Source organism: Typha latifolia, chromosome 10 (assembly GCF_019914945.1).
Source record: "Typha latifolia isolate L0001 chromosome 10, TyphaL0001v2, whole genome shotgun sequence".
NCBI classification, from domain to species: domain Eukaryota; kingdom Viridiplantae; phylum Streptophyta; class Magnoliopsida; order Poales; family Typhaceae; genus Typha; species Typha latifolia.
In genome coordinates, this window is record NC_133095.1 from 2,913,041 (window position 1) to 2,925,965 (window position 12,925).

Here is a 12,925-nt window from a genome sequence, read left to right on the forward strand (position 1 = left end):
TTCTATACATATTTGATAAAAAAGAGATTTTGATTTACAATATTAAAAATATAGGGTGTAAACTGTAAATAGGTAAACGTTCATGGTGTAAACCGAAAATAGGTAAAAATGCAGCGTGTTAAATGTAAACTTTCCTAAAGATAATCGTGGGAAACGTGCGAATTTCGATCGTATTATTGTACTTGTGGATCCTTTCTCCAAGGCTCTCTATGATGAAGCTCACGCAACCCCTAGGAGGGAAGGACTCGGAAGAGCAGCACTCCTAGCAGGGGCTGCGCACACACGGAAAATCTATCATGAAATTACCAGTGGTATGCGTAGGAAATTGTATTGTTGATAGTTTACAGAAAAGAAGTAATTGATGTTGCATCCAAAGACAGCATTTATCAATTGATTAGTTTCCTTTGCCTCGTACAAATTTCAGATTTCTATACAGAAGAACAATGGCTACTTGTTCTTCCCAAGTTCAAGAACACTACTTTACGATGGAAGTTCAATTGTAATGGAGCAGAACGACAGAAAGCAAAAGGTTCTTTTATTAATATTGAAACATCTGGGGGGGATTTAATGTTGGAGAACGCCCTTTCCGTACTTCCCCTCAACTAAGTTCTAACCATTAATACCATTCCATTACCAAAATATCTTACTAGAAAGAATCATATCCAAACTAAGAGACTAAATGAGAAAGAGCATTAGAGTAAAAAAGAAAAACTCAATTTAAAATTTGGCCGAATTTAAGTTGCTCGTTGTTGCTTGGGATTTAAGATTGAAAAAGATAATAAAACTCATTTGTGCCGTAAAGGAAAAAAAAAAATGAAAACAAATTATAGGCATTATTGATATTTTTAAAAAACAATTATTTGCAGTGGAAGAAATATCCCCATCCTTCAAAGTATTATTATTTTTCCACATATTTGATAAAACGAAGGCTTGGCTTAATTTGTAAATTTTAAAAAATGCAGAGGGTAAACGACAGATATGTAAAAAGGCTAGATGCTAAATGCAAACTTCCATAGTTTTTTTTTTTTTTATCTAAGCGTACCTATCAAAATTTGCTAAGTATCAAATTGCAGTAATTTCCTTGATGCAGATTACGTTCCGGGATGATAAGAGAACATGAGTGAATTGTGTTTAGCCCCTCACAACATCACACAAACATATGTGTGGTGGCAATTCAACTTTGTTAGTAAGTGAGTGGCATTAGTGCTAGATTTCTACACTCCCGTTGACTGACCTAGAAAATAAAACAAAAACTTATCCTCCATTGTTGAATTTCTTCTGATTCAGTGCTTCACAATGCTCCTTCCGTACCGCAGTTTGGTATGCATCTTATACTTTCTCCTTCAATGCTGTTTCCCTCTGTCCCACATGAAGTTCTTCACATATTTTTAGGTATTGAATGTGTTTGTAATAAATCAAGTGCCCTTCAATCAGATCATGGTGTGCCGCAGAAGCTACCGTTGCAACAAGAGTTGTTTGCTACTTTGTCTAGTGGTTCTTTCTGTTTTCACATGTACGAGTTTGGGTGCAACATCAGACACCCTGCCACGAAATGAATCTCTTTCGGACGGGAAGACCCTGGTCTCCGCCAACAAAACTTTCGAGTTCGGCTTCTTTACCCCCGAGGGATCGAGCAACCGCTATGTCGGGATATGGTACCATGGGATTGGGAACAACACAGTGGTCTGGGTCGCCAACAGAAACAACCCATTCATAGATAAATCTAGGACTCTTATGTTCGACGGTGAGGGTGATCTAATAGTTGTAGATAGTAGAGGGAGCTCATTCATAATTGCTTCTGTCTCCGGAGCACAAGGCTTGGAGGCCATTCTATTGGATTCCGGCAATCTTGTGCTCAGAAGTGTCAATGACTCAAGACAAGTCTTGTGGCAGAGTTTCGACTACCCAACCAATACGTGGCTCCCCGGCATGAAGCTTGGCCTCCTGGGCCGGCAAAATCGGTTGTTAACTTCATGGAGAGACGATGACGATCCTTCTTCTGGAGACTTCTCTTTTGGTGGTGATCCGAACGGCACGGCGCAGCTGTTCATCTGGCAGAAAGTGAGCGTCTACTGGACTAGCGGGCTTTGGGATGGTAAATATTTCCCGATGATTAGAGAATTACAGCGAACTGGCTTCAACTTCCAAGCTGCTGCCCGCATCCGCAGCAACGAGACGTACTATACTTACTCTGCCGAGAACGGCACCTTACACTTGTCAAAGTTTATGATTGATAATTCAGGGCGAATCGGGCTGCTAGTATGGAAGGAGGAAACCAGAAAATGGTTCCCGTTATGGCAATATCCAAAGGGATTTTGTGATGCATACGACGTCTGTGGACCATTTGGTGTCTGTAGTGAACTCAATCTGACCTGTGGATGCGCAAAAGGCTTTGAACCAGCATCGCCAACAGATTGGGATGAGGGACACACCGCCGGTGGATGCCAAAGAAAAACTGTTCTGCAATGCGAGAGTGGAGGAGAGGATGGGTTTCTTGAGATGGCCAATATGACGTCCTCTGCGAGTTCAAAGGAACTCTTGACGAGTGCTGAAGAATGTAAACTGGTATGCTTGAAGAACTGCAGTTGTACTGCATACGCTTTCTCAGAAAAATGCTACTTGTGGGATGGAGATCTTGTAGATTTGCACCAATTTGGCAACGATTCCACAGGGAATACAGTATCAATTTATCTTCGCCTTGCTGCATCGGAGTTAGTATCTGCTCAATCTAGAGGTGAAAAAATATATGTACCATAGTGAAAATGCAGGGCTTTTGTTGCTAAAAGCCCTTTTAAGTTTTGATAAAAGACTCATGCAGATGCTAAGTTAATAGCTATTAGTAGATTTGCTTTGGCTACTTGGTCCAAAGTCAGAAAATTTTGCATATTCAAGACAAGAAATTATCATCTATTTACAGCTATGTTTAGACTATGTCGCATAATCTTTGAGATAACTTTGTCGGAATTATTTCTTTTCTTGATCATTAGTGGAAATTTGAGGTGAAAATGATCTTATTAAACAAGTGCTTTCATGTGCAGGGGGCAAGAGTAAGCTCCTCATCAGTAGGAAGCTCCTCATCATTGCAATACTTGTATCTCTAGCAGTTTTCATTTTCTGCTCCATCTTGTGTTATCTATGTATCAGAAGACACAGACACATACGTAAGTGGAGCACGCATCAATTGTTCATGCAATATTTCCTTTGGAAACATGGCACTTGCCCTCCTTATACAATAGCATATGTGACATTGGAATGGTTTCATTTCTCGCTCAGGAACAAAGCTGTTGTCTCACAAGCTACCCCTAAATGCTTTGGGTACAACTGAAGAAACTGATCTTTGGTGGAGTGAGCAGACGGTCTCACAGTTCACGGTCTTTCATTTCTCTCAAATAGCAGAAGCTACAAACAACTTCTCTACCGAAAACAAGCTTGGAGAGGGCGGTTTTGGACCTGTCTATAAAGTATCTTCTCCTCTGAACAAATTCATTGTTTCATATTAATTGAACTTTTCTATGGCTCCCAATGTGAAAATAATCACTACCTAAAAAAAAACCTGTGTGTTGTTCAGCTAGATGTCACATTATATCATTAGTGCTTTCCATAACTTGTTCCAGGGTCAAATACTGGAGGGACAAAACATTGCAGTTAAAAGACTTGCTGCACATTCAGGACAAGGTCTAGTAGAGTTCAGGAACGAAATTTTACTGATTGCCAAGCTTCAGCACAGAAACTTAGTTAGGCTCTTGGGTTGCTGCATCCAGAGAGAGGAGAAGTTACTGGTCTATGAATACATGCCAAACAAAAGCTTGGATTTTTTCATATTTGGTAGAAGTAGTCCGAACACTTCCTACTTCAAGTTCTTTTAATACTAATCTTTCTTCAGCTAGTGTTCTGACTTGTGTTTCCATGGTCCTCTGCAGATCAAACAAGAAGAGCTCTGTTAGACTGGGGTACGCGTTTCCATATCATTGAAGGGATAGCTCAAGGTCTTCTTTATCTTCACAAGCACTCTAGACTCAAAATTATTCACAGGGATCTGAAAGCTAGCAATATTCTCTTGGATGGGGATATGAATCCAAAGATATCTGATTTTGGCTTGGCAAGAATATTTGGTTCAAATGAGACTCAAGCAAACACAAATAGGGTTATTGGGACATTGTAAGTACATCCACTTCTATATGCACATCATGAAACTTAGGTTAGATTTAACGTCGACATGATTATTTGGTCTTTCTCTATTTTTCAGTGGTTATATGCCTCCTGAATACGCCACGGAAGGTCTTTTCTCGATTAAGTCTGATGTCTTTAGCTTCGGTGTCTTACTTCTAGAGATCATAAGTGGAACAAGGAATGCAGGATTTCATCAACATGGAGACACTCTAAACCTCCTCAGTTATGTAAGTAACTGACCTTGCTTCATCTCGTTCATGAGAATATTAGAGAAGAAAACAAGATTATAAGCTAACCAAATGCAATGGCACTTGCTAGGGATGGGAACTATGGAAAGAAGGCAGATGGTTTGAGCTCATAGATCAATCACTAGATGAAAGATTCCCAAGGAATGAGATGGTGAGATGCATTCATATCGCACTTATGTGTGTCCAAGAGAATGCCGCGGATCGGCCCACCATGTCAGGGGTCGTTGCGATGCTTAGTAGCGAAAGCACAGCCTTATCTGATCCTAAGCAGCCGGCATTTTATACAGTTAGAATCACAGCCGGAGTTGATGCCACTGGAGACATAGATGCAAGCTGCTCTATGAATGTTGCGACAATCAGTACCCAAGATAGCAGATAGCACTACTTCAGTTGTTCTTACTTCTTTGCATATAAACATAATCTCTGAGTGAGAGCAAGAAGAAAGAAGAAATTTGCCTAATGAACTAACCGGCGTTGTTTGTGGACGTGATTCCTTTGATTTTGCATGAGACCCTGCAATTGCCATGTAATTACGGGACTTTGTAGTAACAACTGATCCAGGTTCAAATGGAAATTGTATTGATAATTTACAGAAAAGAAGTAATTGGTGTTGCATTCAAGACAGGATTTATCGATTGATTAGTTTCCTTGCCTTGTACAAATTTCAGATTTCTATACAGAGGTACAATGGCTTATTGTTCTTTCAAACTTTAACAAACTGAGAAAACTAACTTTGATACCAATTTAATAAGGCTGGTCGAAGGATTGCAATCACATCAGCCATAGACAACAAAAAGGGTTCGGTTGGCTGCTATTTGGCTGCCCTGTGCACCAGACCCGGTGGGTGTGCACTTGACTGAAGCTGTTGGCTCGGTTTGGTTTCTAAAGATGATGCACATTGATTCTGGTGGGCGCGTATCGTCACAAGATGGTGATTTGGTGGTCCTATTATAGATGAGACATCTAAGGATTACAGGAAGATGTAGAGTGGATCGAGTGGTGTTTGGACTCAAAGTAAAGTCGTAAAAGGGTGTAGTTAGATGATAGAATGATCCATGATTTAGATACGATAGATGATAAATGGATCAGGGCCAATATTTAATGTGGATAGTGGTGAAACATGGACAATAGAATGGTTGTGCAAGCCCAGAAAGTAGAGTGCCGTTTAAAGGAGAGGGTGGCGAGGTTAAGAAAATGACTTGCTAGAAGAGATAATAACAATCACGACCAAGAGGTGCAAAGTTTTAATTAATGCTACCCAAAAGGAAGCATCTGTTCGTTGTCAAATCTCGGCAGACAGGTATACTGTGGCGTTATAATAATTACGGTCGGCATTTTATTCTAAAGGTTTCATAAAATAGTGTTACGAATTATCTTTATTTAGTCTTATTTTGAGTGTTTGGTATGATCTTGTTTTGAGAAGGGAATAGTTAGAAGAGTTGAAAGACATGTCAATACACGAGATAATCGTGGTTTCTTTTCAAATAGGGGTCTAATTTACGCAAATTATAATCTACCTCATATAATTAATTTATGGGTCACATCTGCAAATATGTTATATACGATATTGCATGATAAATGAGAAAAGTGCACATCGTCCACGATAGGATACCATCTAACAATGGAGCGTCACATAGAATATTGCAAGTATAGTCATCTTTATACTTAAAAAAAACTTTGAACCAATTCGTCTAGGAAATTAAAGTGACCCTAGTTTGCAATTTAGATGAAGATGAACCTGTTTTGACAAATAAAGCAAAGGTGGCATCTTTTGACGAAACTTCCAATTTGAGCACCATAAAAATAGCACTGAATCAAATTGTCAAATTCTTCTAGGTGTAATTTCCTGGAATTCTTTTTAATAAACAGGTAAAATTTTCAATTTATTGGAAGGATAAGTAACAAGTTTCCAAACTTTTTTAAATGAACGGATTGAACCAGTTCCGGTGAAAATGATTCACTATCAAAGTCTCCGGTTCTTCACTTTAGACTTTAGTATTTTCCAAGTATATTGATATAAAAAGTACGTCTCATTGAGACATGAAATTGTGAGAGCAAACTATCTTGTTTAGTCCAAAATTTCACATAGCAGACGAGCTTTTGTTAATTAAAAAAAAACTCTCTCTCTCTCTCTCCCGCTCGCAGCCAGCAAATAAATTTAATACGATTGTTCGAGGTGAGATTGCGGAGCTAGCGAAAAGGAGCGCCACCTCTATCCAAAGAAGAGAGAAGCCTAAAATAGCAAAGCAAACGGATTTGGTTTTGGTTGGTCATGTGGGTTTTCTGTGGGATTCCATGAGGAAAGGGCCGGAGCCCGGGTGCGGTTTGTGCTTGCTTGGGTGGATAAGAAGGGGGAGGAAGAAGAAGGATTAGGAGGAAGTTATAGGAGGGTAGCTGTGTTCTTGTTCATGCCCTTTTTATCCTTCAATGGAAGAGAAAGGGAAAGAGGAGAAAGAAAAGAAGATGGAGGACTACGCTGCTCTCCAGAAGGTCATTTCTCTTGTCTATTTTTCTCCGTTTTCTTTCCAATTCCTTTTTCTTGGTGGGATTGGAAGCAAAACCCATGTTTTAAAATTAATAATGGTTGTGAAAGTTGAGATCTTTTTTTTTTCTTCTATTTTCCCTCTTGCTTTATCTCAGAATAATGTCTACTTTTTGATAGTTAGCCTCATGGTGAGGTTTCTCTGAACTTTTCAAATCTCTGGTTGTGGTTCCTCCCAATTTCTTGTGCATGGTCTATTAGTTAATTATTAATGTAGATTCGCAGGATATAGAAATTGTAGATTATATGTATGCAGATCCACTGATCCAGTAGCTTTTTAAATTCTTTTTCTGTAGCTGTTACAAGATTACATTTTTGATGGTCTGTAAACTCTTCTTGTGCAGGATACATTCATTACAAAACCTACAAGGAGATACCCGCATGTCTTGTGGATAGCTGTCTTGGTACTAATAATGAGTGTTGCAGTGTACGTATGCTCGCTGTGCTTGAAGCAGACAGGGTTCCTTGTCACACCCAAACTACTGAAGCTTGGACTCACAGAAAAACATTGCAATGGACCTGGCATTTTAGAGTCTGCTGATCCATATGTGCACTATCCAGAACCCTCTACTTACAGTAGGTAATGGAGAATATCTTCTATGCCGCTTGAATCAGCTCAACTGGTTTCCTCTACCATTTTCATGAGTAATAATCATTGGTGTGTTTGGCAGGAAAGAATGTGCATGCACGCCGGTTCGATCCTTTGCGATTTTGTCGATGCAAAGGTCTGGAAGTGGGTGGTTCGAGACTTTATTGAATAGCCATGTTAACATAAGCTCCAATGGTGAGATCTTCTCTGTTAAAGATAGGCGTAGTAATATTTCATCAATCACAAAGACACTGGATAAAGTGTACAGCCTCGACTGGTACAGTAGTGCTTCTAAAAATGAATGTACAGCTGCTGTTGGCTTAAAATGGATGCTTAATCAGGTAGTTCTTTATTCAATGCAGATAGAGGTTTAAATCCCTTATTAGTGGAAAAAAAAACAAGTTGACGTATTAGATTCACTTTTATGATGCTTATCTTTCTTGCATTCAACTTTGCAAATTCAGCTGCGCTCGTGAGTTCAATATAGAAGATATAATTTTTTTTCCTTTGAAGTTAGTAACCTAGGAAGGTGGAGTCAGTTTCTAGTGCGAATACACTGAATCTTTAGAGGAAAAAGGTGCCTCACTATCCTTACAAATTCTTGGTGATAGGGCCATTACTTATTCTCTTCTCCTCTCAAGCTATTATCCTTACAACTCCTCTGGAGATGATAAACATATAATGGCAGAATGCTTGGGTTCTAATTCTAGGTACTAACTATTACAGTCCCAAAAATGAGTTAAGCTAATAATGTTCTATTTCTGGGAAACGGTGTGTTAAATTCTTCCCTGTTGAACCTCAGCATTCAGGCAATTTGGGGATGCTTTCAAGGAAACTGCTCATTGGTTCATAGGCTAAGCCACTTAGTGAAACAACTAAGGATGAAACAGTTCAAGTGCGGTCTATAATGTAGGTGCACTTCTCCACCCTTGATAACAAAGCTCAACTTAAGAGAATGTACGTCATTAAAGTTGTTTTGGCTACTTTGAATTCAAGATGATGCATGTGATTGACTTTCCACGGAAGCAATCTGACATGCTGTTTATAGATGATTTAAAGTATCACTTGTCTATCAAGTTAATCCTACATGTTGTATAGCCTATTGGTGAGAGATAGCAAGATAGTTTTTTGTGGAACATCTTGCTGGGTAATTAATTCGGTTTTTTTTTACACACAAATCATGATTGTTAACCAAATCCATATTATTGAAGGAGATATTGCTTCAAGATGCAGATGATGCATGTGGTTGACTTTCCATGCCTCCATGAAAACAATCTGACATGCTTCTTATAGATGATTTTAGAGTACCACTAATCTATTGAGTTAATCCTACACATTGTATAGCGTATTGGATAGAGAAAGCAAGATAATTTTTAGTGGAACATCTTTCGGGGTAATTAAGTCGGTTTGTTTACACAGATCATGAGTGTTAACCAAATCCATATTATGCAAGGAGACATTGTCTCAAGATTGCATCTGTTTCCTTTGTTCCTTTAGGCATGAACCAAATAGAGATAAATGTGCCAGCTAATTATTCACTTAAGGAGAAGCAAGCACAACATAGAGACAAACTAAGAGGATGACATTAAGGTTGCCACTGTATATACTTTGGTGAGACAACAGTATGCAAAGGGCTGTTGATGGAATCATGGAAATATTGGCATCAACATTTCACAGGTAGAGCTGCATCGAACAAATTCTCAAGCTCTTCACAGCTGATATTTCAAAGAATAAGTTTTTGTTGTGACACCTCTACTTGATTTGATGACTTCTCCAACTTTGTGTCTCCGGTGTTTCAATGTTAATCAAAAACCTTGTGCATTCTATCATTTTTCTCCATTCCAATTAAACTTCCATTATAAATTAGTGTGTTGAACTTTAGAAGAACAACCAACCATTGTTCTCCTGTATAGAATCTGAAATTTGTATAAGATAAGGAAACTAATCAATTGATATATGTTGTCTTGAATGCAACTTTCAATTTCCTCTTTTCTGTAAATGATCAATACAATATGCTACACATCACTGATTATTTCCATTTGAACTTGGATCAGTTGTTATTGCAAAGTCCCTAATGACATGGCAATTGCAGGGTCTCATGCAGAATCATAAGGAGATTGCTGAATACTTTAATCAAAAGGGAGTATTTGTGATATTCCTCTTCAGAAGAAATTTGCTTCGCCGCTTGGTTTCAGTACTTGCAAACACTCATGATCGGGACACCAAACAACTAAATGGAACCCATAAATCTCATGTGCATTCAAGATCTGAGGTTGTGATCCTAAGCTATAGTCCCATTTATGACTAGAACATGTTTACTTCACTTTCATTCAATCTTACTTAAACATGCTTTATTACTCAGTAATGTGATACACCTGCAACAAGCTCTTGATTGGAGGATTTTAATGATATGCAGGCTGATATCCTTGCTAGATACAAGCCTTTGCTTAATACAACTCTGTTGATTCCTGAACTGAATCACACAGACAAGTGGAGAGCTGATGCTCTGCAGAATTTCAAGAACACCCGCCACATTGTACTTTATTATGAGGATCTCATCAAAAACTCCACTGTGAGCTTCCTCACAACTTCTACATGACATCCTAACCTGTTTTAACTATATCCATGCTAACCAGGATAAACTATATATATCTTTCTACAGACAGTAATGGATGTCTTGGATTTCCTAAGATTACCAAAAACGAAGCTTCACAGCCGACATGTCAAGATACACACAAGACCATTGGCTGATCAGGTTGAAAACTGGGATGCCATTTATGATACTCTGAAAGGAACAAAGTATGAGAACTTCTTGCATGTTGACTACCAATTATCAAATGTAGCATAGTTAGCTGATCAGGTTGAAAACTGGGATGCCATTTATGATACTCTGAAAGGAACAAAGTATGAGAGCTTCTTGCATGTTGACTACCAATTATCAAATGTAGCATAGTTAGCTGATCAGGTTGAAAACTGGGATGCCATTATGATACTCTGAAGGGAACAAAGTATGAGAGCTTCGTGAACGATATCAGATATAGCATAATCTGGTGATTTGGTGTAAATAACTCTCCTTTAATTCTTTTTTTCATTCCTTTTGTTGTTTGAGTTTCATTGTGACCGGCATACCCCGACATCAATCTCGTAGGCGGTTTTGGTCATCAGATACTAACAGATTCTTTTGAAGGTCTGGTTTGTTTTGTGCCTTCTCTTTGTAGACATTCATCTGTAACTTGGTTAATGCGAATTCGCAAAGATCATCCTTTTGAGCGCATATGACCATATATACTAATTGAATCCTAAAATTCTGCAAAAGATTGTGCCATCTTTGAAATCATATTAAACTTCATTATATCTCCCTTTTTTTCTTTTTCTTTGTTGAGAAATGGGAAAAGGATAACTTGATGGATAGATGACATTATCCTGGGAATTGGAATGTCCATTATTTTCCTGCTACATCTTTCTTAATTCTTTATAGAACTACATGACTACCCAAAGACAACATACATTGTTCGTTTATTATTTAACAACTTGGGTTAATTGTGTCATCTAACAGAAGTAATCTGAATACTGCCAATTATTCCTAGACTGATTGCTATATGGTATACAACTAAAACAACAGACATCAAATCTAAAGCTAAATTCTCTTATCGGTCATCAAGTATTGTGATCGTCACCTCATTCAAGGTACAAGATTCCGGCCTGGTCGACGACAAATCCGGTTCGAACAGACCTCCTGAACCCACAAAAACAGGCCTTTTAGAGCAATCATAGCTCAACCGTCAACACTACAGAGGATAATGGCCTATCTTGAACACAGGAAACCCACCATAATGTATCTCAAGGCTTCAACAATGCAAAACGAGTGATCCATCAGCTCAGCAATTAGATCCAATCCATTCCCTTCATTCCATAAGCTCCAAAACCTACAAAATTAAGCCGAATTACAAGTGATCAAGAGGCGAAAATGTAAGAAACCTACAATCTTACTATATTTCTATTCTATCCGAATATTCACCGCAGCCTAGTCGCCTCCAAATATCCTCGCCACAGTGAAGTCGGACATTCCTGGATTCATATCCTCGTCAAGAAGAATGTTGCTGACTTTGAGATCTCTGTGTTTGTTTTAAATCTTGTATGCCAATCCAATAATGCAACCTTTGATACAGTTAGAGCAGTTGACATGAACATGGCCAGCTACTTATAACATCAAGAAATCAATGTGATAGAAGATGTACCAACCAACGAGGAAAAGAATCAAGACCAGCGTTTGACATGTACTCATACACCAAGAATCAATTGACACCCTCCTGTTTCAAACTAGGGAAATTTATAATTTATACCCTACCTTCTACTTTTACCATCATTAAAATTCTATTACGCAGGTATGTATCATATATTAGACCGTTGCATTTTGCTTCTATCGTCTCAATCATAGCAATTTTCTCTAATCACATTTATATATTTGGACATACAAATACTAAGAGAAGCAGCTCTTTAATTAGTGTCAGTCTTTTTCTCTACTTGATAGTTAATCCAATGAGCAAAACAGAAGTTTTAACCACACAACCAAGATGCAGGCAGACCCACAATATATATATAGCTGACATATAAATTTTCTTCTAGCTAAGATTGAAGCCATCAACGTCACATTTGCATCATTTCCCATATTAGGAGTAAATTCCTCTTCAAGAACTCATCTTCCGAATGTTGGTTGGCCTGCTTGGATTTCTGGATGGACAAAACTTATCCTTACCACCCACCAAATGTGGACGTTTTGTCTCTCATTCTTCTCTCTTCTCCTCCTCCTTTTGTTAAGCTCACTGTTGAAATATATGAAGATTAAAATGTGCGTACACTTCATGTTTGACACGGCAAATGAGGTGCACTTTATCACGTAAGATGATCAAGATCACCTCACCTGTTAATATGTCATTAGCTTGTGGGGCTCATGGAAAACTATAATGTCGGATTTCGTGACAAGTGCAATTTTTGGTATATTGGAGTGGTAACTTTCCAACATGGTTGTCAATTGCTTTCCCTTATCTTGATTTGACGAAACTTATGCATGTGATATTGTGATGTTGATGTCATCTAGAGGGTAATAACCTTTAATTTCTAATTAAAGATTACGAAAAGAATGTGTATACAAATTAATATATAGTTTTTCATATTTTCTGACAATACCCAATTATCATTATCAAAATCTAAGAATTAAGTTTTTGATAGCTTTACGACAACTTGAACCAAGTACGCCACTATTTTTAATGACTAGACTTTTACCGATTAAAAAAATCTAAACCTTAAGATTAATCGGTGATATCATAATTTGTTTAATTGCCAAACTTCCGAATTCTAATTAAAACAATATAAATT

General features: G+C 38.1%; 2 protein-coding genes across 2 annotated transcripts; both read left to right on the forward strand.

Moving 5' to 3' along the window:
- Positions 1 to 1,198: 1,198 nt before the first annotated feature.
- LOC140796299 (G-type lectin S-receptor-like serine/threonine-protein kinase At4g27290) lies at positions 1,199 to 5,126 on the forward strand. The gene is made up of 8 exons (XM_073149267.1): positions 1,199 to 1,320; positions 1,435 to 2,734; positions 3,039 to 3,161; positions 3,274 to 3,461; positions 3,615 to 3,825; positions 3,921 to 4,158; positions 4,247 to 4,397; positions 4,489 to 5,126. Exons 1-8 carry the CDS (start codon positions 1,297 to 1,299, stop codon positions 4,795 to 4,797), a joined length of 2,544 nt encoding a protein of 847 aa, XP_073005368.1. The 5' UTR covers positions 1,199 to 1,296; the 3' UTR covers positions 4,798 to 5,126.
- Positions 5,127 to 6,306: 1,180 nt separating this feature from the next.
- On the forward strand, positions 6,307 to 10,823 carry LOC140796307 (uncharacterized). Its single transcript, XM_073149283.1, has 6 exons — positions 6,307 to 6,908; positions 7,305 to 7,540; positions 7,632 to 7,890; positions 9,642 to 9,821; positions 9,966 to 10,121; positions 10,212 to 10,823. The coding sequence occupies exons 1-6, from the start codon at positions 6,846 to 6,848 to the stop codon at positions 10,395 to 10,397; spliced, it is 1,080 nt and encodes a 359-aa protein (XP_073005384.1). The 5' UTR covers positions 6,307 to 6,845; the 3' UTR covers positions 10,398 to 10,823.
- The last annotated feature ends 2,102 nt before the right edge of the window (positions 10,824 to 12,925 follow it).

Coding starts and splice junctions, on each gene's coding strand:
- LOC140796299 (XM_073149267.1), top strand. CDS start 1,297: ATGCTCCTTCCGTACCGCAGTTTG. Junction 3,826..3,920: donor CTTGGATTTTTTCATATTTG/GTAGAAGTAGTC, acceptor GGTCCTCTGCAG/ATCAAACAAGAAGAGCTCTG. Junction 4,398..4,488: donor CTCTAAACCTCCTCAGTTAT/GTAAGTAACTGA, acceptor GGCACTTGCTAG/GGATGGGAACTATGGAAAGA.
- LOC140796307 (XM_073149283.1), top strand. CDS start 6,846: ATGGAAGAGAAAGGGAAAGAGGAGAAAGAAAAGAAGATGGAGGACTAC. Junction 6,909..7,304: donor ACTACGCTGCTCTCCAGAAG/GTCATTTCTCTT, acceptor CTTCTTGTGCAG/GATACATTCATTACAAAACC. Junction 10,122..10,211: donor ATCTCATCAAAAACTCCACT/GTGAGCTTCCTC, acceptor ATCTTTCTACAG/ACAGTAATGGATGTCTTGGA.